Source organism: Symphalangus syndactylus, chromosome 20, assembly GCF_028878055.3.
Source record: "Symphalangus syndactylus isolate Jambi chromosome 20, NHGRI_mSymSyn1-v2.1_pri, whole genome shotgun sequence".
In the NCBI taxonomy this organism is placed as follows: Eukaryota; Metazoa; Chordata; class Mammalia; order Primates; family Hylobatidae; genus Symphalangus; species Symphalangus syndactylus.
Window position 1 is genome coordinate 64305628 of NC_072442.2, and position 27722 is coordinate 64333349.

Genomic DNA, 27722 nt, shown 5'->3' on the forward strand with positions numbered 1-27722 from the left:
ATTCATTCATTTTCTAAGTATCAAGTGCCTACTATGTGCCAACCACTTTGTTCACATAGCACCACTGTGGTGCTTGGACGGAGCTTGCCAAGTGGGCCTTTGTGGCTTTTTCTCTCTCATACGTTAATACCTTTTGGGAGTTCTGTAGTTCTAAGGTGACTTGGCATATTTGCTCTGGTCTACTGTATGAGTTACTGATTTAGATCCCTCATTTCCAGGCCCTAAAGAGAAACAATACTGTAGTCCAAGTACTTTCCAGTAAAGCAATTTGTTTGCTCATTAAACAGTACCCAGAGTATCCCTGCAGAAAGTTTGCCTGTAAGTGCCAGGGACAATACTCCTTTTGCAGTGTTTCCTGTATCTGTGAACACTACCATTGTCCAACCACGTACCCAAGGCAGAAACTTTCTTCCCTTTTACTGATCCCCATATCCAGTCAGTCACCAAGGTTTCCCACTTCTGCCTCAACACCTCAAATCTACGCACCTTTCACCATCCCGCTTACTACTCAGTCCCAGCCCTTATAATGTGCCATGGGGTTCCTTTAACACTTTGGTCATGGTCAGTCTCCCTGAGTCCAGGCTTGCCCCCTTTGATCCATTCTTTCCTCAACTTCCAGAAGAACCGTTAGAGCACTCCAGCCCGATCACATTACTCTTCTGTCTAAAAACAATCTGTAACTCCTAAGACTAACATTCAAGGCCCTTTGTGGTTTAACCTTTCTCTCTTCATCTGACTATTCCCCTCTGTACTGTATTCAACACACTGAGTCATGCCAATTTCATAAACCCATCTCTCGTCCCCTTTTTGCTGTCTGTCAAATTTGCTATTCCTATCTGACGTGCCCACCTCCCTTACCCCCACCCGTCTAGTACCTGTTTGTCCTTTGGGTCTCAGCTGAGGAATTATCTCCTTTGGAAAACCTTCTTTGGCCTTCCGAATACCCATTGGTAGCCATAGTCCTCTGTCCTCTAAGCCTCCTGCATTTTCCTGTGAAAGCACTGGACATACTAAATGGTCATCACCTCCTTGATGGAATTCCCAACTAGACACTGAGGAGCTTATTCATCATCAAATCCTAGCACCTAGTACAGTGCCTGGAACATCTTTAGTACCTATTGAATGGAGGAATTGATTAGTGAATTGTGGCCACTTAGAAAATCTATCAGTTAATTGTATTTGTTTGGCCTTACAGATGCACATGTTTATTGCTCGCTACTGTGACCTGTTAAATGTGGACATCTCTTGTGATGGGTGTGATGAGATCGCCCCCTGGCATCGATACCGCTGTCTGCAGTGCAGCGACATGGATCTCTGCAAAACTTGCTTCCTAGGTAAATTTCATGAACTGAGTACGCCGTATCCAAAGGCAATATCACTTCTAATTTCTATGATCTTGTTATTTTTAAAAACTCTCAGTGTGCTAAATCAAAGTACTGCCCAGTGGTAGTTTCTCTGACTTCTTGGTGAACATGAGCCTTATCTCCTCAACTAAATGAAAAGCTCCACAGCCCTAATACCTGTCGTGCTTCCTTCTTCTATCATGCTGGGTGTAGCCACTTAATAAACACTCGGGGCAAGTGTATGTATGTTCAGTGGAGTTTTCAGGAAATAGTGTTTGCTTCTGAATCATGCAGTGTTTACATGTAGCAAAATACACACACACACATACACAAGCAAGCTTCAAAAATCCTCTCATACACTTGACTTGTAGGTGCTGAGGTAAAACAGATGCACAGTAGTGCACACCTGAGTGGCCTTTTTGTGTATGGCCCAGTGGTAAAAGACAGCCCTTGCCCTGGAACCATCTACAGTCCAGCAGGAGGACTGGACAGATCCACAGAATGTCTATTCCAGTACAGGAATGTGTATGCTGAGTTATAAATGAGGGTACAGATTGTTTCTGGAAAAGTTTAGAAGCAGTAGCAGCATTGCTGCAGGGAAGGATTTTGAAGGGGGTGGAATGAGAATTGGTTTTTGAAGAGAGTTAGAACTGGATGATGTGTAGGAAATGTTGGGGACGGTATCACCATCAAGGGCATAGCAAACCCTGGGACAGAGGAGTGTCTGTAGTGACTTTAGATGGACGTGCTGAAATGTTTGCCCAACTAAGTGATGGATTAAGACAGGTAGGGTCCCCAATTGTGGGACCCCGAGATACTAGGCTAAGGAGTTTGAATAGTCTAGAGACAGCGGGGAAGGTTTTTGAAGCAGGTATTATTAATAACATGATGAGAGCCATGCTAGAGGAAGGTGATTCTGTCGGTGTTAAGAGTCTCCTTTAGGAAATCAGTCACAGTATTCACACAGGCGTGGGAGCCTGGACTGGGTTCATGGCAGTGAGAATGAACAGAAGTGGGCCAGGTGCAAGGAGCATTCTGCAGGGTCCATGACAGAGCTTAGAGTGAGAAGGGCCCAAGGGCCTTAGAGTGAGAAGGAGACCAGTTCAGTCCATCTCTTTCCTGACTGTTATTCTCTCTCACTCACTGGGTCTGGGTCTGGTTTTTTTTTTGTTTTTTGTTTTTTGTTTTTTTGTTTTCCCGAGACAAAGTCTCACTCTGTCACTCAGGCTAGAGTGCAGTGGCGCCATCTCAGCTCACTGCAACTTCCGCCTCCTGGGTTAAAGTGATTTTCCTGCTTCAGCCTCCCAAGTAGCTGAGAGTACAGGTGCCTACCACCACACGTGGCTAATTTTTGTATTTTTAATAGAGACGAGGTTTCACCATATTGCCCAGGCTGGTCTTGAACTCTTAGACTCAAGCGATCTGCCTGCTTTGGCCTCCCAAAGTGCTGGGATTACAGGCATGAGCCACAATGCCTGGCCCTTTTTTTATTTTTTTATTTTGATTTTTTTATTTTGGAAGTCTCTTTTCATTTGTGATTCTGGAGTGAAAAAGGAAGAGCAAATATCCTGATCAGTCCTCAGTGCTTGTTAACAGGAATACATCAACAGAGGCTTACTCTTTGTTAGTGGAGGGGTCATAGGAGATAGCTCACAAATTAACATGTGGACTTGTTTCCACCAAACAGCAGTCCTGATAATATATTTGATCTCACTGTACCATTGCCAAGAAATTCTGTGCCAAGAGTCTCATTCGTATGCCTCGAGCCACCCAGGCAGAGCACCCTGTCTCCAGAGAATGCCTGTGGGCCCTGTATCCCTGAGCAGTCACTTGGGAACGGCCCTGGTGCTGGGATTGGTTTGGGTTTGGAAACTAGCCCATCTAGGAGGCCTCTGCCTCATCCCCTCACACTGCTGTGTTTCTCCCCAGGTGGGGTGAAGCCTGAGGGCCACGGAGACAACCATGAAATGGTCAACATGGAGTTTACCTGTGACCACTGCCAGGGTTTGATCATAGGCCGGAGGATGAATTGCAATGTTTGCGATGACTTTGATCTTTGCTATGGATGCTATGCAGCGAAGAAATACTCCTACGGGTATGTCTCAAATGACCATTGCCATGAAGCCTTTTCTTTACATGTTCCTTCACTTGAAAAGGGACTTCTTTCTTTTTATAAAAAAAGGTTTTTTTATTTAAAAATTTAAACATAACCAAAAGCAAAGAGACTAACACAGTGAACCTTCATGTACCCATTACCCAGATTCAGCAGTTAGGAAGATTTTGTAATGTGTGCTTAGTTTATTCCTTTTTTTTTTTTTTTTTCTATGTTAAAGTATTTTAAAGCCAATTCCAGGACTGGGCCTGGTGGCTCACGCCTATAATCCCAGCACTTTGAGAGGCCAAGGTGGGCACCATCACTTGTGGTCAGGAGTTCGAGATCAGCCTGCCCAACATGGAGAAACCCCGTCTCTACTAAAAATACAAAAATTAGCTGGGTGTGGTGGCGGGTGCCTGTAATCCCAGCTACTTGGGAGGCCGAGGCAGGAGAATTGCTTGAACCCGGGAGGCGGAGGTTGCAGTGAGCTGAGTTTGCGCCACTGCACTCCAGCCTGGGCGACAGAGTGAGACTCCATCTCAAATAAATAAATAAATAAATAAATAAATAAAGCAAATTCCAGGCCTTAAATTATTTCCTTCCTACATACTTTATACCCCCTTTAAAAATTATGGGTTTTATTCACATTACCAAAATGCTATTACCACAGCTTCCAAAATCACAATAAGCAATTCTTCCTTAGTCCGGTTTCTGCAGACAACCTCTGGGGATTGTGAAACCCTGAAAGGCATGTTCTGTGTTTGTGTTTCTTCATTTTTCTGGGGAGAGGGCCCACACCTTTCTTTACATTTTCAGTAACCACATCCTATAGGTGACTAATGCCCAGTTGCGACCACATGCTCTCCTGAGGCCCTGTGCTTCTATTTGGAGCCACGTAAGCTTTTGGAGGGTTGTAAGCTTTACATGTGTCTTGCCTTTGCAGCCATTTGCCTACCCACAGCATCACGGCCCACCCAATGGTAACCATTCGGATCAGTGACCGGCAGAGGCTCATCCAGCCGTATATCCATAACTACTCCTGGCTGCTCTTTGCTGCCCTGGCTCTCTATAGCGCCCACCTGGCCAGTGCAGAGGATGTGGATGGGGAGAAGCTGGACCCCCAGACCCGCAGCAGTGCCACCACCCTGCGGAGCCAGTGCATGCAGCTCGTCGGGGACTGTCTAATGAAGGCTCATCAGGGAAAAGGTGACTTCCCAATGCACAGAAACCAAAACTAGCCCTCAGTTGCTGGTGACAAAAAGCCTTGGCAGATGTAAAATACTAAGCTTAGTTTACAGGCGACAAAATCCAGTTTTCCACAAAAGGGGCTTACCCTGGTGTGGAATTTAATTTTTAAGTTCCCCGATGGATTTTAGAGAAATGTTGGCATTGAAGTTCAACATTTTTCTCTGAAACTAATATTAATTAATACCTCAAACTAATCTTAAATAATAATTAAAACTCTGTATATCTGTGGATGCAGTCTAGTATTTGAATCTACCAAACTTTGCTGAAAGAATCCAGGCTTCTTAACCCGGAGTGTGAATCTGCTTCCACACAAGTGTATTCTAGATGAGAGCTGTTTACAAGTAAAATAGTTTAGCAATATATCGACATGAATCTGACTTGACCAAGGAGTGGTGGGAAGCAAACAACTTGAAAGTTAAACCTTGGAGACATCTAAGTTCCTTCAGATAATGGCATCCCCATTCTAGTCAACATTAGGAAACCAGGCCTGTATGAGATAGCACATGGGTAACACCAGCACCTTAGAGCAATTCCCGTACCCGTTTGCCAGTGAGAATTGAGCAGTCTGATTGTGTGGGGCTACTATAAAAGTATAATGTTGATTATTTTCTAAATAGACAATCCTGTTATATGTTTTATCTTCTGTTGTTAATGAAGTGCAGGTGTCCCTTGCTATTCAGCCTCTCACCATCTGAGATGAGGAGCTAGGTAGATTTAGACAGCGAGGGATGTTCATGTTGAGTCCTCTAGGATTTGTTTGTGCAGAACTCATTCATCTATTTCTATATAATGGCAAAGTAACTTATGGCACTTGCTGAAAAGAACTCTCGTTATAAAACTTTTAACCATTCTCTGATTTGCTTCCCACATAGGCCTTAAAGCTCTAGCTCTGCTGGGTGTATTGCCAGATGGGGACGCGAGCCCAGAAGATCAGGCCCTACCAGTCACTGTGCCCACCCGAGCGTCAGAGGAGCAGCTAGAGAAGAAAGCTGTCCGGGGTGCTGAGCTGTCAGAAGCAGGCAATGTAAATGATGATTCTTTACTACACAGAATCACAGGTTGAACTCTAGAGAGAGCCATTCACTCAGTGTAGCATAGCAGAGAGGTTAAGAGCACAGACTCCTAACCCAGACTGCTGGATTCACATGCCTGCTCCATCAAACCTTGGGCATGTTGTTCTCATCTCTTCAGTGTTTGTTTTATTTTCTTTTGTTTTGTTTTGAAACAGGGTCTCACTGTCGCCCAGGCTGGAGTGCAGTGGCGTGATCTTGGCTCACTGCAGCCTTGACCTCCCCAGGCTGAAGTGATCCTCCCACTTCATCCTTCTGAGTACCTGGGGCCACAGGCATGTGCTACCATGCCTGGCTAATTTTTGTATTTTTTGTAGAGACAGGGTTTTGCTATGTTGCCCAGGGTGGTCTTGAACTCCTGGGCTCAAGTGATCTGCTGGCCTTGGCCTCCCAAAGTGATGGGATTACAGGCATGAGCCACTGCACCCAGCCTGCCTCAGTTTTCTCATCTGTAAAATGGGGATGATGGTAATAATACTTGTAACATAGGCTTATTGTGAGGAGTTGTATATATTACGTACTTTGAGCTAGTGTATGTCAAGTGCTTAGAAGAGTTGATAGTAAGTTCCGTATCTGTGTTAACCACTCCCATTACCTGTCTCCTGGTAGTTTTTATAAGAATTGAACAAGATTATGCACCTAAAGAAATTAATTGGCCAGGCATGGTGGCCTGTAATCCGAGCACTTGGGGAGGCCAAGGTGGGCAGATCACGAGGTCAGATGTTCGAGACCAGCCTGGCCAACATGGTGAAACCCTGTCTCTACTAAAAATACAAAAAAAGAAAAAAATTAGCCAGGCTGGTGTCACGTGCCTGTAGTCCCAGCTACTCGAGAGGCAGGGGAATCGCTTGAACCCGGGAGGCGGAGGTTGCAGTGAGCCAAGATGGCTCCACTGCACTCCAACCTGGGCGACAGAGCAAGACTCCATCTCAAAAAAAAAAAAAAAAAAGTCATTCCTAGCCCATGGTGTACACTGTATCTGTGTAGCTGTATTTATATTCATTCAACAATTAGGTGTTACTGAATGCTTACTGTTTACCAGGTAGACACAGTAATTTACACATAGTTGCATAAACAGAAAAGCCATTCTGGATCCAGGTATAACCTGTGATAGTGGCACTAAAGATTGTTTTATGGAAGAGCACGCCATTTTTTTCTATGATGCTGCCTCCAGAGCTTGAGTTTCTGCTGAAAAGGCCCTTGACTGCCACAGGGGTCGTTGATGTTGCTGTCCTCTGTCTGTCAGGTTGCTAGTTCAAGGATTCCCCCATCTGGTGGTTGTAGCTCATCAAGGTCCCATTCTCATGTGGAGGAATGCAAAAGCAAAACTGGCCAGCAGAAACATGAACATTTTTATTATTTCCATTCAGCCAGAGAGTTAGTAGAAGACAGGCCACATAATCATCAAGCCTGTCTCTCAACCGTCCACATTTTTTCCATGAAACCTCTTCTGTAGGCGGCACTTTAACCACCTACGGATTGTTATGGGAACAAAGAGAACATTGTTAGGAGAAATGGGATTAATCAGTAGTCCTCACCTTCGAGCCTGGGAATATTTGTATCTTCTTGTGAGCCCTCAGCATCTTACAACTAACCTTCCATCCATAAGCACTGTGCTTCCCCGTTTATCCTTTTATTTATGTCAGAATGGACTCATAGGGTTTTTTTTTATTCAATGGATAAAAATCTATTACTTATTTTTTTTGAGACAGGGTCTCACTCTGTTACCGAGGCTGGAGTGCAGTGGTATGATCTTGGCTCACTGCAACCTCTGCCTCCTGGGCTCCAACGATCCTCCCACCTCAGCCTCTCGAGTAACTGGGACTACAGGTGCATGCCATCATGCCAGTTAATTTTGTAGTTTTTGTTGGGATAGGGTTTTGCCGTGTTACCCGGTTGGTCTCGAACTCCTGGACTCAAGCAATCCATCTGCCTCAGTCACCCAAAGTGCTAGGATTACAGGCCTGAGCCACTGTGCCTGACCCATTATTTATTTTGATGCTCAAATTGTCCCATGTTTGGGCAGTGGAAACTGCTCCTCCGTGGCTTTTGTGTTCTTTTGATATGTTGCCATTATTTTTTGAGCAGTTCCTTAATTTTTGATAGAGAAAGATGTTTCAGGCTCGTCTTAGGCCTTCCCTGCCTCAGGATTGAAATGGGACTTTTTCCAAAGAGGTCCCAGGGCATCATTGTTATTCTTGAGCCATTCCCACCTTTTGAGTCCCCTTCCCACCCACCAGCAGCCAGGTGCACCCAGAGTGTCCTGCCTCTGGCTCATCCTCTTAGTCTTCTAGTAAAGCTGCAAGCAATTTCCAGCACTGTCCCCACAACTGAACTTGAGTGTTGCCACTACAGTGGCCATAAGAACCGTATCCATTGGGGCCCCTAGGACAGATCACTGTTTTTCAACTCTCACATGCAACCCCAGGGCCCTGGTAAGGGTATTTACCTTTTCTCCCTCCAATGACTAGAGATCCTTTTTGTTTTGAGCAACTGAGAAACCAACCTTAGCCAGAGGCATCATCCAGAAGATTCTGTCTACAGTGTCCTGTGATAACAGGAAAAAAGATAAGTCATTTGTCACAACTTGGGAATTATATTGTCTTCACAAGTGCCATATGGTACAGGGAGTATGGTGTCAGGTCTTTTCAGAGGGTACATTTAACAAAGCAAGTAGCTCTCCCAGTTTCATTCCTCTCTTAGGATAGTCTTACAGTCACATTTTTCTCAGAAAGAGGTTGAAGGTAGGATTAATGTTGAGGTTACATATGCAGAGAGGGGAGGATGAGTTAGGTACCCCTTGGAGACGGCATGCCTCCTCCTGAATGTTTGGTGTTGAATCACACTCCACCTTTGGCCGCAAAGAGTGAAAGTCACGTTTGGCCTTCTGAGACCTGAAGCTGGGGAGCCTCCACCATGCACAGAAGACTTCCCATGTAGCCACAGTTCCACACATAAGCCTGTGTGACAATAGGGAAAGGCACCCTGAGGGTCCCAGGAGTGCAGACAATCACTGGGGAGATTCTGAGTGACTTCTCAGGAAATGCAGCTGACAACTGTCACCTCGCCCATCTGGGCAGCTCACTAGACGCCTGATTCCAGAAAAGTCTCCCACCTCCAGGGAGGGCGCCTTTAACAAGTCTCATTGCCAAAATGGGGTTCTCAAAAGGGCATCAAAGGTATGTTTATTCTGTTTTTTAAAATAAAGAGGCCGGGCGTGGTGGCTCATGCCTGTAATCCCAGCACTTTGGGAGGCCAAGGTGGGCGGATCACAAGGTCAGGAGATCAAGACCATCTTAGCTAACATGGTGAAACCTCATCTCTACTAAAAATACAAAAAATTAGCTGGGCGTGGTGGTGGGCACCTGTAGTCCCAGCTACTTGGGAGGCTGAGGCAGGAGAATCACTTGAACCTGGGAGGCAGAGCTTGCAGTGAGCCGAGATCGTGCCACTGCACTCCAGCCTGGGCGACAGAGTGAGACTCCATCTCAAAAAAAAAAAAAAGGAAAAGAAAAAAACAGCAGCTAGGAAAGAATGCTAAAACCTGGTAGAAAGGGTGTGATTAGTTAGGTTTAGGAGTAGCATCCGGTTTTGTTTGATCAAGTGACGTGTGTGGTTGGCTTTATTTACACCTTCCATGCTAATTAACAAAGGCAAATTCTATAGAAAACTAAGAGAGGAAATATACACAACCCACAACTCTGTCCCGCAGCCCACAGAATGCCAGTTTCTACAGCAATAAAATAGCTTCATCTATGGCAGTGAAAACAATGTCATATTTCTAGGCTACAGAATTGATGTAGTCTTATCTTCATCATATTAAAGATAATGTTAGATATCAAGAATTTTCTAATTCTGTAATTAAAGATTTGTTTGGTTTTCTTTTTTTTTTTTTTTTTTGAGATGGAGTCTCGCTCTGTCGCCCAGGCTGGAGTGCAGTGGTGCAATCTCGGCTCACTGCAAGCTCCGCCTCCCGGGTTCACGCCATTCTCCTGCCTCAGCCTCTCCGAGTAGCTGGGACTACAGGCGCCCACCACCACGCCCGACTAATTTTTTTGTAGTTTTAGTAGAGATGGGGTTTCACCGTGGTCTCGATCTCCTGACCTCGTGATCCACCCGCCTCGGCCTCCCACAAGTGCTGGGATTACAAGCGTGAGGCACCACGCCCGGCCTTGTTTGGTTTTCATACTGAAGAAAACAAAGTACGTTAACGATAGTCACCAGAATGTACTAGAAGGGAAGTCACAACTTTTTATACTCACAGAGTCAAAAGAAAAAGAAAGAATTTCACAGCTTTGTCGTTTTCCTCAGGGAACAACTTTCCATACTTGGTTTCTGAAAGCTAAATAGAATGTGTGAGAGGTTTTTAATAGACCCATTTCTTATGGGACTGCAGGCTCTGACAGAGGGACATTTGGAAGGTGGGGGATGCGATGCAATGGTTACTATCTTATTTTTTTTGAGACAGAATCTTGCTCTGTCGCCCAGGCTGGAGTGCAGTGGTGCAATCTCGGCTCACTACAGCCTCCTCCTTCTGGGTTGAAGCGATTCTCCTGCCTCAGCCTCCTGAGTAGCTGGGATTACAGGCGCACGCCACCACGCCCAGCTAATTTTTGTATTTTTAGTAGAGATGGGGTGGCCAGGCTGGTGTTGAACTCCTGTCCTCAAGGGATCTGCCCGCCTTGGCCTCCCAAAGTGCTGGGATTACAGACGTGAGCCATCACGCCCAGCCCAATGGTTACTGTCTTAATTACAATATAGATTTATCATAAGAAATGAGTGGCATAGGCGAGGCGTGGTAGCTCACACCTGTAATCCCAGCACTTTAAGAGGACGAGGTGGGCAGATCACGAGGTCAAGAGATCAAAACCATCCTGGCCAACATGGTGAAACCCTATTTCTACTAAAAATACAAAAATTAGCTGGGCATGGTGGCGTGTGCCTGTAGCCCCAGCTACTCAGGAGGCTAAGGCAGGAGGATCGCTTGAACCTGGGAGGCGGAGGTTGCAGTGAGCCAAGATCGCACCACTACACTCTAGCCTGGTGACAGAGCGAGACTCTATCTAAAAAAAACACACACACACACAAAAAAAGAAGAAATGAGTGGCATTTTCTAATGGCATTCAAAAGGTTTTTAGTCTATGAAGACTGGCTAATCATTAAAAAGTTATCATAATCATGCAGCAAACTTTGTTGTAAGAAACCTTAATTGTTTTACACTTTTTTTTTTTTTTTTTAGGGAAAGAGAGCTGTTCATGAGGAAGTCAGACCCGTAGATTTCAAGCAGAGAAATAAGGCAGATAAAGGTGTATCATTAACGAAGGATCCTTCATGCCAGACCCAAATTTCAGATTCACCTGCAGATGCTAGCCCACCTACAGGACTTCCAGGTAAAGACTATTTGACCATTATCTTGATCTCTTTCATCTTAAAATGCACATATACCCATCCCTGAGCTGTTTGTGGCACGCAGCTTGACATTGGCTAGACGCCAGGGGTGCGTGGTTTCTCAGTTCTGTTCAGATGGTGCTGATGACACTTCGAACGTCATCTTTCTTCACTTTGACGGCTTTCCTACCTTATTTATTTCCTGTATTTACTAAGTGCTTTCTATATGCCAAGCACTGTGCTAGACCTTGGGGATGAAACAGGGACTGAATCAGACAGATAGACACGTGGTTCCTGCCCTCGTGGAACTCACAGTCCAGGAGGGCTTAAGACACAGGTGCAGGTAACTGTAATTTGAGGCGGAATGAGGTGTAAGTGGGTATTAACAGTGATTGGTGTCTCTCTGGGGCAGACTGTATCCTCATAAAGCTTTAGAGAGGGAGAGATCTAGGGGACCCTGAATGTGCTAGGATCTGCAATAGGGATGGGCGTTCAGAGAAGAAAGGACAACAGGAGCAAAGGCCCTAAAGTAAAGAAGTCCCTCGTGGCAGGTGTGTAGGGTGGAGTGGAACACTAGAGGATGATAAAGGAGAGATGCTGCTGAAGGCCTCAGCCTGCCAGAGGATAGCAGCCCCAAGGTCAGAGCTGGCTTAGGAGGATTGAGGAGCATGCTGTGGGCTCAGGAGACTGGAGGCAAGTCCCAGCCTCCTCCTTATGGTGGCCCGGAGTGCAGAATTTTCCCCACCTTCCTGCTCTGTGATGGCAGGGTGAGCACGTGGCATTCTGCCCTCTCTGTCTGATGCTCATCTATGCAGTGTGTATAATTCTGAGTTCCAGAAAACAGTCTGACACTCCACATCAATCCAAATCATCAAAATTCACTGGGGTCTCATTCCCTTGAGGATCAGCATCCTGGTTCATAGGCAGTTTATTCATTCATCAAGTATTAAGTACCTGCCATGCTCCAGAAACACCTCTAGGTGCTTGAGATACATCACTGAAACAAACAAAAATCTGAAAGAAGGCAGACAGTAAACAATAAATATAAATTATGTGGAATGTGAAAAGGTGATGAAATGGTGTGAGCACAGCAGAGCAGGCTCAGGGAAATGAGGAGGGTGGGGGTAAGAGAGCTGGGGGAGGACAGTCTTTCATTTAAACAGGGCTCAGGCAGGCCTCCTTGAGAAGGAAACAGCTGAGCGCAGACATGCCCAGCCATAGGCTTTTAAAATCCCAGCTTTAGGCCGGGCACAGTGGCTCACGCCTGTAATCCCAGCACTTTGGGAGGCTGAGGTGGGCGGATCACTTGAGGTCAAGAGTTCAAGACAGCCTGGCCAACATGGTGAAACCTTGTCTCTACTAAATATACAAAAATTAGCTGGGCAAGGTGGCACATGCCTGTAATCCCAGCTACTTGGGAGGCTGAGGTGGGAGAATTGCTTGAACCCAGGAGGTGGAGGTTGCAGTGAGCCGAGATTGTGCCATTACACTGCAGCCTGGGCAACAGAGTGAGATTCCCTCTCAAATTTAAAAAATAAATGAATAAAACCCCAGCTTTATTCCGTAGCAGCACAGGGGGCAGTGCAGTGTTTTACTTGCCTCTTCATACATGTAGAGACGCAGGCAAATTCTGAAAGTTTGTTTTACCACTTAGATGCTGAAGATTCAGAAGTGTCATCTCAGAAGCCCATAGAGGAAAAAGCAGTTACTCCAAGCCCTGAGCAAGTGTTTGCTGAGTGTTCCCAGAAGAGGATTTTGGGATTACTAGCAGCCATGTTACCTCCCTTAAAGTCGGTAAGGGCAATTTATTTTTAAAAGAGGGGGTGGTGGTATGCATAGAAAAAGGTTTTGGAAAGCCATATACTGAAACAAATGATGACAATCATCTCTGTATCCTTAAGGGTAGGATTAGAAGTTATAATTATTTTCTTCTGACCCTTTCTATATTTTGTAACTGTGTGTGTGTGTGTGTGTGTGTGTGTGTGTGTATAAAACAATATATATATAATGCTTATAATGATTTTTTCTACCTTTTTATTTTGAAAAGTTTTAAGCTCATAGAAATCTTCAAAGAACAATGAATGAAGAGCTTCACCTAGATTCACCAGTTGTTAATATTTTGCTTTATCTCTGTTTATATTTTTTTCCTGAACTTTTGAAAATGAGTCGAAGCCATCATTGACACTTCACCCTCAATACTTATCTCCTTAAAGTACATTCTCCTATATAACCACAATGTCATCATTAGCTTACAATTTTTAGCATTGATAGAATGGTTTTATACATATAGCCTAAATACAGATATTCCCAATTATTCCCGAAATGTGCTTTACAGGTTTGTTTGTTTTTTTAAAATCAGGATCCTCTTAAAAATTCCATTGCATTTAGATGTCATGCTGATTTTGTCTTTAATCTGCTTCCCTTGCCTTTTTTTAAACTTTCAAAACATTGACATTTTAAAGACTCTGGACAGTTTAGATATGCCTTCATTATTCTTTTTCATAATTTTCTAGACTGTTCCTGTATATATATTTTTTCCATACGAACTTTAGTGTCATTTTTATCATATTAAAGAAAAGATCCTGTTAGCTTTTTCACTGAGCCGATAGTGAATTTATTTATTAATTTAGGAATCACTGACAATCTTTACAGTGGTCTCCCACTTTTTCTAGTAAACAGAGAGGAATCAGAGACAAAGCTAGCAGGCTGCCGAAACAGGATTTTCCAAGTTGGCAGGGCTTTGGAGAAGGGAAGGTGCCCGCAGGACCCAAGGTTTGGTCCTCAGATTTTTGAGTCCAAGGACTCTTTTTTTTTTTTAGCAGTTTGCCTGGAGATGCTCAGACTCAGAGGAATGAACTTTTACATGGGAGTTGAGGCTGATTTATAAATCAGTCACAATTCACAGGGGTATGTGTCTGACAGGAAAATCAATATGTGTTCCCTCTTGGTATGGAAATCCCTCCAGAAGACCACACTGTAGCTCAGAAGGTTGTATGGTGCACGTGGAACTAGAATGAGGAGAACAGGATATTTTGAAGATGTGTTTTTCTTCACCTGGATGAACTGGCTGCACCTGTCTAGGTAGCTGGTAATTCACCTCTGAAATCAGTACCCTCAGGCTTGGACAGTGCAGTCACTATCCTGGTCTTTGCCTGCCCTCCCCAACCTTTGGAGGCTGAGCAGGCACATCAGCCCAAGCCTTTCTTCTCTCTTAATAGCCATGACTGATTTCTGCTAACCTTAGCTGCCTCCGTGTCAATTAGAGCTGCACCTTTTCCATAGCTCACTGGGTAGCACGTTGAACAACCGTCTCTTGGGGTAGGGCCCTTCTGCAATTGGATCTTAGCCTTTTTATGTTGATTTTACCAATTTCACTGTAAGAGTGACCTTTTCCTGACTGGGTCTCAGCTATGTTATAACCATGTGTGTTACGGGCAGCCAGCTTACTTCTGATGGGATGACCTGGTTAACTGCTCTGTGCCAGCCGACTGTCCCCATCCCAGCCCTGCTCCAGTGCACATTTTTGCCTGCCCTTTCCTAAGTTATTTTCTCTTTTTTTTGTAATCATTCATGAAGTCTGTATCATATTTCTGATAGAAACATGGTTATAGTTAAATTTTTACCCACTTTTTTCAGCCTGTATTTCTCTCTTAATTAACAGTGTAACCTTTTTACCTTCTCTTCCAAAGTGAGACCTTTTATTCCTTGACAAGCTAGAGATGCTTTTATTTCCCTCATCATATCCCAAGTGTGCAAATTATCTGTAATTTTAGCTCTGGGTCATTTGGTTGGTTGGCTGCTTTGGAGTTTTTTGTTGTATCTTTTGGATTTTGCCTCTCTCAAACTACTTTTAGAATTTTAGACCATATGGTAATTAATTATTGATAGTTACAGTGTTGGCTGCATGTTATTTATTAGTTACTATTTACTATTTCTTCCTTCTGAATTATTTATTCTAATTCATTTTTTGTTGTGCTAGAATACTTCCTCAAATACTCTTTGAGGAAAGGCTACATGTAAATATGGGAAGACAGTCTGGGTGTGGAATTACAGGGACACAGTCCTTTTCATCCAGACCTCTGTGACATTGCTGCATAGTCTTCCACCATCTAGAACAACCGATGAGAAGTCCAGTATTAACGTGATATCAACTGACTTTTTTTGTCTAAATATTTTCTTTTTTTAACCCTTGGAATTCAGACGTTTCATTAGACTGTGACAAAATAGATATTATCTCTGTGAGAAGGGTTTTGTAAAATAATTTTTAAAAAGATGTTCTCGGCCGGGTGGCTCACGTCTGTAATCCCAGCACTTTGGGTGGCCAAGGCGGGCAGATCACGAGGTCAGGAGATCAAGACCATCCTGGCTAACACGGTGAAACCCCGTCTCTACTGAAAATACAAAAAAATTAGCTGGGCGTGGTGGCGGGCGCCTGTAGTCCCAGCTACTCGGGAGGCTGAGGCAGGAGAATGGCATGAACCCAGGAGGCGGAGCTTACAGCGAGCTGAGATTGTGCCACTGCACTCCAGCCTGGGCAACAGAGCAAGGCTCCGTCTCAAAAAAAAAAAAAAAAAAAAAATGTTCTCTTTCTGTGTTCCTTCCCAGCATCATTTGCTTTTCTGATTAAAAACTCCATTTTTACTTCAGCTAAGGAAATGTCTTTCTGCCATTGTTTGGCTTTGCTTCCGTATCTGCCCCATTTGCATCTCCTGGATGCAGGGTGGATTTTTTGTTTGTTTGTTTGTTTGAGATGGAGTCTCACTCTGTCCCCAAGGCTGGAGTTCAGTGGTGCAATTTCAGCTCACTACAACCTCCACCTCCTGGGTTCAAGCGATTCTTGTGTCTCAGCCCCCCGACTAGCTGGGATTACAGGTGCATGCCACCTCGCCCAACTGATTTTTGTGTTTTTTTAGTAGAGATGGGGTTTCACTATGTTGGCCAGGCTGGTCTAGAACTGCCGAGCTCAAGCAGTCTGCCCACCTCAGCCTCCCAAAGTGCTGGGATGACAGGCGTGAGCCACTGCGCCTGGCCAGGATGGACACCTTAAATCTGCCCTCCATCTTTTCTTCAGTTTGGTCGTATTTTTCAAGTTTATCTCTTCTTCTGAGTGATTTCATTAAGTTGACTTTTAAAAATCACCACTGAGGTTATGTTCCCCTAATAATCTTTTTTTTAAGCAGGCACTTTGGAGGGCAAGTTATTAGTTTTATTTTAGTGTAAAAAGTGCCTAGATAGAGTCCTATAAGGAATACATAAAGAACTCTTACAACCCAGTAATAAAAAGACCTCTGTCACCATAGGTTAGTTTTGCTTGTTTTGAAACTTCGTATAGCTGGAGTAAGTCGCTGCATTCCTCTTGCCTGGTGGTGGTGTTTGTTTGTGTGTGTGTGTGTTTTTTTTTGTTTTGTTTTGTTTTGTTTTGAGACAGAGTCTTGCTCTGTTGCCCAGGCTGGAGTGCAGTGGAGCAATCTCGGCTCACTGCAGCCTCCGCCTCCCGGGTTCAAGTGATTTCTCATGCCTCAGCCTCCCAAGTAGCTGGGACTACAGGCATGTGCCACCACACCTAGCTAATTTTTATATTTTTAGTAGAAACGGGGTTTCACCATGTTGGTCAGGCTGGTCTTGAACTCCTGGCCTCCAGTGATCCACCCACCTGGGCCTCCCAAAGTGCTGGGATGACAGGCGTGAGCCGCTGTGCCCGGCCTGTGTCTGGCTTCTTCTGCTCAACCTTATGTTTGTGAGACGCATCCGTGTTATTGTGATTAGTTTCCTTTATTCATTTTCACTGTTATCCAGAATTCCATTATATGAATATGCCATAATTTTAAAGTTCGCTTTACTATTGTTGAGTGTTTCCAAACTGGAAATTACTCCAGACGGTACTATGAACACACCTGTCTGGTTTTTCATGAGCATCTGAATGCAGGCCAAACTTGGCCTGCCAAACAGTTTCTGCCATGTTTGTACCACTTCACACTCCCTGCCAAACAGTTTCTGCAATGTGTGTACCGGTTCACACTCCCACGGCAGCATATGAAAGTTTTATTTATTCCATATCCTCTCGAATTTAGAAATAATTACAAATTTATGTAAAAGTTAAAAGTACTATATAGATAATTTTGTGCCTGAAAGTTGCCAAGTTCATGCCATATTACTTCTAAATATGTTAGTGTGTGTTTTCTACAAACAAGGAGATTCTCCTGTGTAACCAGACAGCAGTCATCAAAGTCAGAGAAATTAACATCAGTACATTGCTACCATCTGATGCTTACTCCCTATTCAAGTTTCACCAGTTGCTCCAAAAGTGTCTTTTATGGCAGGAGGATCAGAATTAATGTATAGTCCAGGCACAGTGCCTTGAATCTGTAATCCCAGCACTTTGGGAGACCATGCAGGAGGGTTGCTTGAACCCAGGGGTTTGAGACCAGCCTGGGAAACATAGCAAGACTCTATCTACAAAAAATAGAAAAATTAACCAGGCATGGTGGCACACGCCTATAAATTAACCAGGCATGGTGGCACACACCTATAAATTAACCAGGCATGGTGGCACACACCTATAAATTAACCAGGCATGGTGGCACACATTTATAAATTAACCAGGCATGGTGGCACACATTTATAAATTAACCAGGCATGGTGGCACACACCTATAGTCTCAGCTACTTGGGAGGCTGAGGCAGGAGGATCACTCGAGCCCAGGAGGTTGAGGTCATAGGGAGCCAAGGTTGCACCTCTGCATTCTAGTTTGGGCAACAGGTGAGACTCTGTCTCTTAAAAAAAAAAAAAAAAAAAAAAAGAATGAACATGTAGCAGTTTGTTGTCATGTCTTTTAATCACCTCTAGTCTTTAACAGTTATCAGTCTTTTGTTTCATGATCATGACGCTTTTGAAGATCACAGGCCACCTATTGTGTGGAATGTCCTCCTCTTTGGGGTTGGAGTTATCAGATATCTCCTCATAATTAGATTCAGGCTTTGCCTCTTGGGCAGGAAAATCACAGATGAGATGCTGCATTCTCATTGCAGCCTGTCAGGTGGAACACAGTTTTGATGTATTTCGTTACTGATCATGTTTACTTTGATCACTGGATTAAGTGGCGTCCGTTAGCCTTTTCTACCATAATGTTTCCCCTTTTGTTATTAGTAAATATTTAGTGGGGAGAGTCTTTGAAACTTTGTAAATACCCTGTTTCTCATCAAGCAATTTATTTAGTTATATCAGTATGGGTTCACGGTTTCCTGTTTTACTCCATTATTCTAATTACTTATTTTGACCAGTGGGAACCCATTCAGGCTGACTTCTGTGTCCTTTTGACATATCCCCATCATTTCAGGCACTTCTTAAGTTCTCCCTCCGCTAGCCCTAGAATCAGCCATTTCTCTAAGGTGACTTCATTCCTTTTGGTAGAGGGTAGTATTTAGAAATGGCTTGAGCACTACATGGGTTCATTGCTAACAGGGTGTCACTGCTCCCAAGTCTTCCCAGTGCGGGGGTGTGGGGTGCGGGGGAAGAGAGAGAGAGAGTGTGTGTGTGTGTGTATGTGTACTCTTTATATTTATTTAGAGCAGTGATTCTCTTTTTTTTTTGAAGACGGAGTTTCACTCTTGTCTCCCAGGCTGGTGTGCAGTGGTACGATCTCTGCTCACTGCAACCTCTGCCTCTCGGGTTCAAGTGATTCTTGTGCCTCAGCCTTCCTAGTAGCTAGGATTACAGGCATGTGCCACCACGCCCGGCTAATTTTTGTATTTTTAGTAGAGATGAGGTTTCACCATGTTGGCCAGGCTGGTCTTGAACTCCTAACCTCAGGTGATCCACCCACCTCGGCCCCCCAAAGTGCTGGGATTACAGGCGTGAGCCACCACGCCCGGCCTTAGAGCAGTGATTCTCAAACTGAAGATATCCAGTTTGGCTATTTGACAATGCCTGGAGACATTTTTGACTGTCACAACTCAGGGAATGCTCCTGGAATTCTGGTGGAGTCTCGACTATAGGGATGCTGCTAAAACATTTTTAAATGCACAGGTGCCACTCACCCCCCACACACATGAGAATTATCAGACCTAAATTTCAGTAGCACTGAGGTTGAGAAACCCTAATTTAAAGAATCCAGTCTTTAACAGTGAGAATCCTGGATCCCATCATCCTTCATATAATTACCTACTGGATCAGTCTCCCATCTCTGCTGCTATTCTTCTTTTGAGGTATCCTCCTCTCCTTGTTTCAACTCTTTTTTTTTTTTTTTTTGAGAGAGAGTCTCGCTCCATCACCCAGGCTATAGCGCAATGGTGCAATCTCGGCTCGCTGCAACCTCTGCCTCCTGGGTTCAAGCGATTCTCCTGCCTCAGCCTCCTGAGTAGCTGGAATTACAGGCGCCCACCATTACACCTGGCTAATTTTTATATTTTTAGTAGAGACAGGGTTTCACCATGTTGGCCAGGCTGGCCTCGAACTCCTGACCTCAGGTGATCCACCTGCCTCAGCCTCCCAAAGTGCTGGGATTGCAGTGGACTCTTGACATGGATACCTCCCCACCACACTTGGGTCTGTCTCTCTAATCCAGGTTGCCCGCTTGCAGTGAGACCACCCTCACCCACAACAGGCTGCTACTCAGTGGCAACACTCTCCTTATGCTGTTTGGACTCTGAGCCCCTGTGTGAGGCTGAACTCCCCACGCAGATGCCCTCACCTCTCTACTTAGGTTCAGACACTCACATCAGGCTGCCCTTCTGCGTTTTTGCCCTCCTCACCCCACTCGGAGCCCAAGCTCCAACTCCAGAGGCCTGGGCATTCCTGGGCTTGGGTGACTTCCTCACCCACCTGTGCTGACTCCCCTGCCAGGCCTTCTTCATGGAAATTGCATACCCTGCTTGGGTTCTGACACCGTGTGGCCTCCACCAGACCAACCCCCTGCCTAGATGCCTTCTGAGTTCTTCTTGGACTGTGACACCCCTACCAGGCTGCCGTGTCAGAAAGATGCCTTCTTGAGAATCACTTTTTATTTCCAGGAACTCTTTGTTCTTTGATTGCTTTGTTTTCATACTATGGATATAGTGCCCTCTTGAATCACACTGAGGATAACAGCTCAGACATTGTAAAAGCTTTCTTCAATTTTGCGCATTTTTTTCCTGTGGAAAATAACAACTGGTATAAGTATAGAAATGTTTGTACCAGGCTGTTTAGCTGAATGGTTTTTATAATAACGAAGAACTGGAAACAAAGTATTAATAAGTTGCAAGACACTATTTAAAGAAAGAAAAACAACTATTTAAAATTTTAAATTTATTTTACATTTACATATATATATATACACACACACACGCATGTTGTTTGTTTTTTGAGACGGAGTCTCGCTCTGTCGCCCAGGCAGGAGTGCAGTGGGCATGACCATGGCTCACTGCAGCCTCCACCTCCTGGGCTCAAGCAATCCTTTCACCTCAGCCTCCCAAGTAGCTGGGACTACAGGCGTGTACCACCATGCCTGGCTAATTTTTTGTATTTTTTGTAGATACATGGTCTCACTACGTTGCCCAGGCTCGTCTTGAACTCCTGGGCTCAAGTGACTCTCCTGCCTTGGCCTCCCAAAGTGCTGGGATTACAGGTGTGAGTCACTACGCCCGGCCTATTTTACATATATCATGTGTAAATATGCATAGAAAAAGGTTGAAAGACTATTCATCAAACTTAACAGTTGTTATCTCCTGGCCATGGTTGCGGGGAGGGGATTTAGGGGAGCTTTAACCTTTGCGTGTTTCTGAATTATTTAAATTATTTTACAGTGGACATTTTGAAAGGTGAGGAGGAAACCAAGCATTTTAAGTTTCTTTTTCAGGGTAAAGAAATATTAGGGCCGGGCGCGGTGGCTCACGCTTGTAATCCCAGCACTTTGGGAGGCCGAGGCGGGCGGATCACGAGGTCAGGAGATCAAGACCACGGTGAAACCCCGTCTCTACTAAAAATACAAAAAATTAGCCGGGCGTGGTGGCGGGCGCCTGTAGTCCCAGCTACTGGGAGAGGCTGAGGCAGGAGAATGGCGTGAACCCGGGAGGCGGAGCTTGCAGTGAGCCGAGACTCCGCCACTGCACTCCAGCCTGGGCGACAGAGCAGGACTCCGTCTCAAAAAAAAAAAAGAAATATTAGAAGTAGGATTGTAAGATGAGACCTGAGGATGTTTATTTTGTAAGTGATTATACTTATGGCATTTATGAAAGCCATAGCATGATTCCGTTAGCACTAGGCCAGTTGTAAATAAGGTAGGAGGGAGGTATAATATTTAGCAGGTTTGGTTATGTGGGTTTTGTACTGAACAGATTTCTCTCCCTCTCTTGGCAGGGCCCCACAGTTCCCCTGATAGACCTGGAGCATGTCCTTCCACTCATGTTTCAGGTTGTCATCTCAAACGCAGGCCACCTGAATGAAACCTACCATCTCACCCTGGGTCTTCTCGGCCAGTTGATTATCCGTCTTTTGCCAGCAGAGGTAGATGCCGCAGTGATCAAAGTCCTCTCAGCCAAACACAACCTGTTTGCTGCAGGGGACAGTTCCATTGTGCCAGATGGCTGGAAAACCACCCACCTGCTCTTTAGCCTGGGAGCTGTGTGTCTGGACAGGTAGCCTTGGTCCTCGCTCCTCTAACCACCTGCCCTCTATCCCACCTTGGTGTTTATTTGTTTAAGTTGAAGGTCTGGCTGTTGATTAATTTCAGTGTGCTACAGTTCTGTTGTCTGAGAGAGTTTTGTGGAAATAGAATTAGGTTCATGAGCAATGCTGTCAACCCACATTAAAACTACTTAACACCAACATTAAAACAGCTGAGCAGTCTCGACACTGGCTGCTGATTCAACTCTCTAATGAGGCATATTCTGTTTTTTTACGAGCAGTAAATGTGGGCCTTGAGGTTGAAGCAAATAAATCTATTTTCATTATAAAAGTAACATAACCACAACACCAAATTTGGAAAACAGAAATGAAGGAATAAGCTGGGCACGGTGGCTTACATCAGTAATCCCAGCACTTTGGGAGGCTGAGGCAGGTGGATCACAAGGTCAGGAGTTCGAGACCAGCCTGGCCAACGTAGTGAAACCCTGTCTCTACTAAAAATACAAAGAAAATTAGTCGGGCATGGTGGCCTGTGCCTGTAATCCCAGCTACTCCAGAAGCTGAGGCAGGAGAATTGCTTGAACTCAGGAGGCGGAGGTTACAGTCAGCGGAGATCATGCCATTACACTCCAGCCTGGGCGACAGAGCAAGACTCCATCTCAAAAAAATAATAATAATAAAAGAAGGAAAAAAGTCACCCTGACTTGTACCATTTTAATACATCTGGTGCTATCTCACTACATTTTCTTCTAAGTTTTTCTTCTGTGTTTGAATATGAGTGTGCATTTGCACACACATAGGTGACTTTTATAGAGATTTTTGGAAACATAACTGTAGGGTGAGTATATAAGTAACAAGTCGATTTTGTTTGCTTTTCTGCTCACCATTATACGAAAAGCGTCATTCTGGTAGTTTTTAAGCTAGTTACTGAATGGCTCTTTGAAGGCCTCTGGGTCTGCTTTGGAGTGTAGTGAGCTCTGATGAGTTGAGTTTGGAGCCCTGTGTACTGCCCCTAATGGAGCCTCTTGCCTTCCAGCCGGGTGGGCTTGGACTGGGCATGCTCCATGGCAGAGATCCTGCGGTCACTGAACAGTGCCCCACTGTGGCGTGATGTCATTGCCACCTTCACAGACCACTGCATCAAGCAGCTGCCATTCCAGCTGAAGCACACCAACATCTTCACCCTGCTCGTGCTGGTTGGCTTCCCCCAGGTACCACACTCTGAAGGCCTGAGGGCCTGGTCACCCCTTCCAGTCTTCACTATACACACCAAAGCCTCTGTGGCTTCTGGATATATAGGCATAGATCTCTTTGGAAGCTTTTTCCTTTGCCTATACACCTTGCTTTCACAGTATTGAAGTATTGTCAAGATTATGGATGGTTTATTCAACTTGCATTTTTAACAGTTAAACATTTGACTCATTTATTAGCCAGTAGTTGGCTTTGAATAATAGGTAACTGTAATATATCAAATTACAAAGAACTCAAAGAAAATTGTCTTTCATTTTGGCATTCATCTTGACCTTATTTCTAATCTTCATGTCCCTCAACTGATTAGGACAAATGGGGCTGTAAAAACATGGCCTCATCCAGCAAGGACTTAAACCAATTCTGTGCCAGCCTGGGCCAGACTCTTTGGACTTAGAGATGGGAAGATCCCTATCCTTGTATGCTTGTTGAAATCAGAGGCACAATCAAAGGGGGCTGGGCTTATGCCTAAGAATTCTTTCTTGTCTCCATGTTTGAGTTGCCTTTCTGTCTCTGTCTACCATGTTCTAGGTCCTCTGTGTGGGAACCCGCTGCGTGTATATGGATAATGCCAATGAACCCCATAATGTGATCATCTTGAAGCACTTTACTGAGAAGAACAGGGCTGTGATTGTTGATGTCAAAACTCGGAAGAGGAAAACAGGTACCATGCGTAATTATTTTTTTCTAAGAATGGAAGAAAAATGCCTAATCCCTGCATACCCTAAAATCAATGAAATTACCTTGGCTCTTGGCCTGCGTGTGATTTTTTTTTAAGAGCAAGTTATAGCTCCCCAAGCTGCTTTTTCCTTATCTCTGAAATGATGTGTTGAATTGGGAGAATTTCAAAGGCCCTTTCCATGCTGTCTTTTTGTGTATATGGCTCTGTTTTTTGGTTGGCTAGATATATAGGTTCTAAACATGGAATTTCTCCATTTGCTGATATCATTTGCTTTCTGTGGGTAATTTAAACATTATGGAGTCAGGTGACTACATGGAGTCAGGTGGCTGCACTTAAAATAATTGTATTAGCATTCATGTAACTTTCCATTTTGTTTTATAAGTATAACATTGAAAGTATTACATCACAAATGCCCTTTTGACTTAGTTTGCCAAGCCCCAGGCAATCTGGAGTATCTACCCATTACATTCCCAGTTCTGCTCGTGAAGCAGTCTGCATTTTTACTAAGCGTCAGCATTAGGCAGTGTCTGTGCTGTTTTCCTGTATGTAAATGTCTAAGATGTTTTCTTTTGCATATGAACATCCAGTTGATCCAGGACCATTTGTTGAACAAGCCATCCTTTCTCCATCGAATTATCTTGGAATCTTGTTGAAAATTGACACACATGTATCTGTCTATTTATGGATTCTATTATGTTTCATTAATCTGTATGTCCTTACTTTAGTATTATACTTTTTTTACTGTTGTAAATTTATTTATTTATTTATTTATTTATTTATTTATTTATTTTGAGACCAAGTCTCACTCTGTTGCCCAGGCTGGAGTGCGGTGACACGATCTCGGCTCACTGCAACCTCCGCCTCCGGGGTTCCAGCAATTCTCTTGCCTCAGCCTTCCAAGTAGTTGGGATTATAGGCACGTACCACCACGCTTGGCTAATTTTTTGTATTTTTAGTAGAGATGAGATTTCACCCTATTGGCCAGGCTGGTCTCAAACTCCTGACCTCAGGTGATCTGCCTGCCTCGGCCTTCCAAAGTGCTGGGATTATACGCATGAGCCACTGCGCCTAGCCTAACGTTTGTATTTTTAGTAGAGATGGGGTTTCACCATGTTGGCTGGGCTGGTCTCAAACTCCCAACCTCAAGCGATCCACCTGCCTCGGCCTCCCATAGTGCTGGGATTACAGGCATGAGCAACCGCATCTGGCCAGACTATTTTAAATTTGTATAAAATCTTGAAATCAGGTCTTTCAGCTTTGCTCTTTTTCAGAATTGTTTTGACTCTTCTAGTTTCTTTGCCTTTCTGTGTAAATTTTAGAATCAGCTTCTATAAAAGAGTTTCTATCAGTTTCTATAAAAGAGCCTGCAGGAGCCAGGTGCAGTGGCTCACACCTGAAATCCCAGCACTTTGTAGAGACCGCCATCACTACATAAAATAAAATAAGTAGCCAGGTGTGGTGGCATGCTGTAGTCCCAGCTACTTGGGAGGCTGATATGGGAGGATCACCTGCAGTGAGCCATGATCTCCACTATAGCCTGGGCAACAGAGCAGGACCCTGTCTCAAAAAAGTATATGGCCTTCTGGGATTTTGAGTGGCATTGCATTGAATCTGTAGATTCATTCGGGATGATATCTTAACCAGACAGATGTTCCTTAGTTTATAATGGGGTTATGTCCTGATAAACCCATTATAAATGTTGAAAAATCATTACGTTGAACCATTGTAAGTCAGGGACTGTCTATATTGAGTGCATGGTACATCGTTCAGTTTATTTAGAGAATAAATTTAGGTTTCTTTAATTTCTCTCAGCCTGGCATATTGGGATATTAGCCGTCTTCTCTTATTTTCTGATTGTGGCAATTTATGTCTTCTCTTTTTGTTTCCTAGATAGTCTAGCCAGAGATTTATCAAGTTTTTTGATCTTTTCAAAGGACCAACTTTGGTTTCATTCAATTTTCTTTTATTTCTGTTTGCAGTTTCTTTGATTACTGCCCAGATAAATTTCCTTATTTCTTCTGGCTTTGTGTTTAATGTGTTGTTACTGCTTTTCCAGTTTCTTTCTTTCTTTTTTTTTAATAGGATGTCACCATGTTGCCCAGGCTGATCTCAAACTGCTGGGCTCAAGTGATCCTCCTGCCTTAGCCTCCCAAAGTGCTGGGATAGCAGGCATGAGTTACCCATACCTGGCTGCTTTTCTGGTTTCTTTCTTTTTTTTTTTTTCTTTTTTTTTGAGATGGAGTTTCGCTCTTGTTGCCCAGGCTAGAGTGCAGTGGCATGATCTCAGCTCACTGCAACCTTCGCCTCCTGGGTTCAAGTGATTCTCCTGCCTTAGCCTCCTGAGTAGCTGAGATTACAGGCACATGCCACCATGCCTGGCTAATTTTTGTATTTTTAGTAGACACAGGGTTTACCATGTTGGTCAGGCTGGTCTCGAACTCCTGACCTCAGTGATCCCACCCGCCTCCCAAAGTGCTGGGATTACAGGTTTCTTAAGGTAGGAGTCATCACTGATTTGAGACCTTTCTTCCTTGGCAATAGAAGAATTTTAATGTTGTACATTTCCTTTTAAGTATGACTTTAGCCACATCCACTATTTTTTTTCTTTTTCGGTGTCCCTTGGATTCAGTAGGAACATCTCACAATTTTTTTTATGATATAGGGGAATATCGTTTTCATTTAGGTCACAATATATTTTCTAATTTATCTTGTGATTTTTTTTTCTTTGCTCTGTGGATTATTTAAAAGTTTGATATTTAGTTTCTTAATATTTGGGGGATATCCAGTTATCATTTGGTTGTTGATTTCAGGTTTAATTCCCTTGTGGTCAGAGAGCATATTTTTAATTAGTTCAGTCCTATTATGAATATTGTTACAGTTTGTTTTATTTTCCAAAATTAGGTCTGTTTCCATGTACACGTGAAGAGAATGCATGTGTATTATGTTGCTGGTGGAGTATCCTATAGATGTTAATTAGGTCAAGTCAATGGATAATGTTATTCAAGTCTTCTGTGCCCTTACTGATGTTTTATCTATGTGTTCTAACAATTCCTGAGAGACGACTATAGAAGTTTCTAACTGTAATTGTATGTTTCTCTTTTTCTTATGAAATGTCCCTTTTTTATCCCTAATGCTATTCCTCATTCTGAAATCTAATATTTATATAGCCTCTCTTGCGTTTTTAAAAATAGCATTTGCATAGAATAGTCATCCTTTAGTATCCTCAGAGGATTGGTTCCAGGACTCCCCACAGATAGCAAAATTCGTGGATGAGTCGCTTATAGTTGGCTGTTCATATCTGTGGGTTTTGCATCCAGAGGCTCAGCCAACCTCAAATCAAAAATACTCTTGGCCCTTCATAACCATGGGTTTCACATCTTTTCACTTTAACCTGCCTGTGTCTTTACATTTAAAGTGGACTTCTTGTCTTTTTTAAAAAAATCCAATCTGATAATCCCTGTCTTTTAATTGATGTGTTTAGACCATTTACATTTATTGCAGTTATCAAGATGGTTGAATTTAGGAATTTTTTTTTTTTTTTTTTTTTGGAGACAGAGTCTTACTCCATCACCCAGGCTGGAGTACAGTGGTATGATCTCGCCTCACTGCAACCTCCACCTCCCGGGTTCAAGCGATTCTCCTGCCTCAGCCTCCCAAGGAGCTGGGATTACAGGCACCTGCCACTACGTCCAGCTAATTTTTGTATTTTTAGTAGAGATAGGGTTTCGCCATATTGGCCAGGCTGGTCTTGAACTTCTGACTCAGATGATCCGCCTGCCTTGGCCTCCCAAATTGCTGGGATTACAGGTGTGAACCACCATGCCTGGCCAGTATCTCACTTTTTGAAGCAAAAAAATGTATTGTGAGATTTATGTCATATAGAAGTAAAATGTGTAACAGCACAAAGAATGGAGTGGAAAATGTTGTAATGTTCTGACACTATATGTGAAATGGTATAATATTATCTGAAGGTAGACTATGATAAGTTAAAGGCGTTCAGTGTAAACCCTAGAACAACATTTAAGAAATTATTTGAAGGTACACTACTG

General features: G+C 43.8%; 1 protein-coding gene across 6 annotated transcripts in view; it reads left to right on the forward strand.

Moving 5' to 3' along the window:
- Positions 1 to 27722, forward strand: part of ZZEF1 (zinc finger ZZ-type and EF-hand domain containing 1) — a 136676-nt gene that overhangs the window by 85751 nt on the left and 23203 nt on the right. For all 6 annotated transcript variants that reach the window (XM_055257868.2, XM_055257869.2, XM_063629624.1 and 3 more), the window contains exons 34-42: positions 1196 to 1334; positions 3273 to 3438; positions 4382 to 4644; positions 5559 to 5710; positions 10996 to 11146; positions 12799 to 12938; positions 21477 to 21754; positions 22780 to 22954; positions 23523 to 23655. In XM_055257868.2, coding sequence (XP_055113843.1) covers positions 1196 to 1334; positions 3273 to 3438; positions 4382 to 4644; positions 5559 to 5710; positions 10996 to 11146; positions 12799 to 12938; positions 21477 to 21754; positions 22780 to 22954; positions 23523 to 23655 — 1597 coding nt within the window. The remainder of the gene's footprint in view (positions 1 to 1195; positions 1335 to 3272; positions 3439 to 4381; positions 4645 to 5558; positions 5711 to 10995; positions 11147 to 12798; positions 12939 to 21476; positions 21755 to 22779; positions 22955 to 23522; positions 23656 to 27722) is intronic.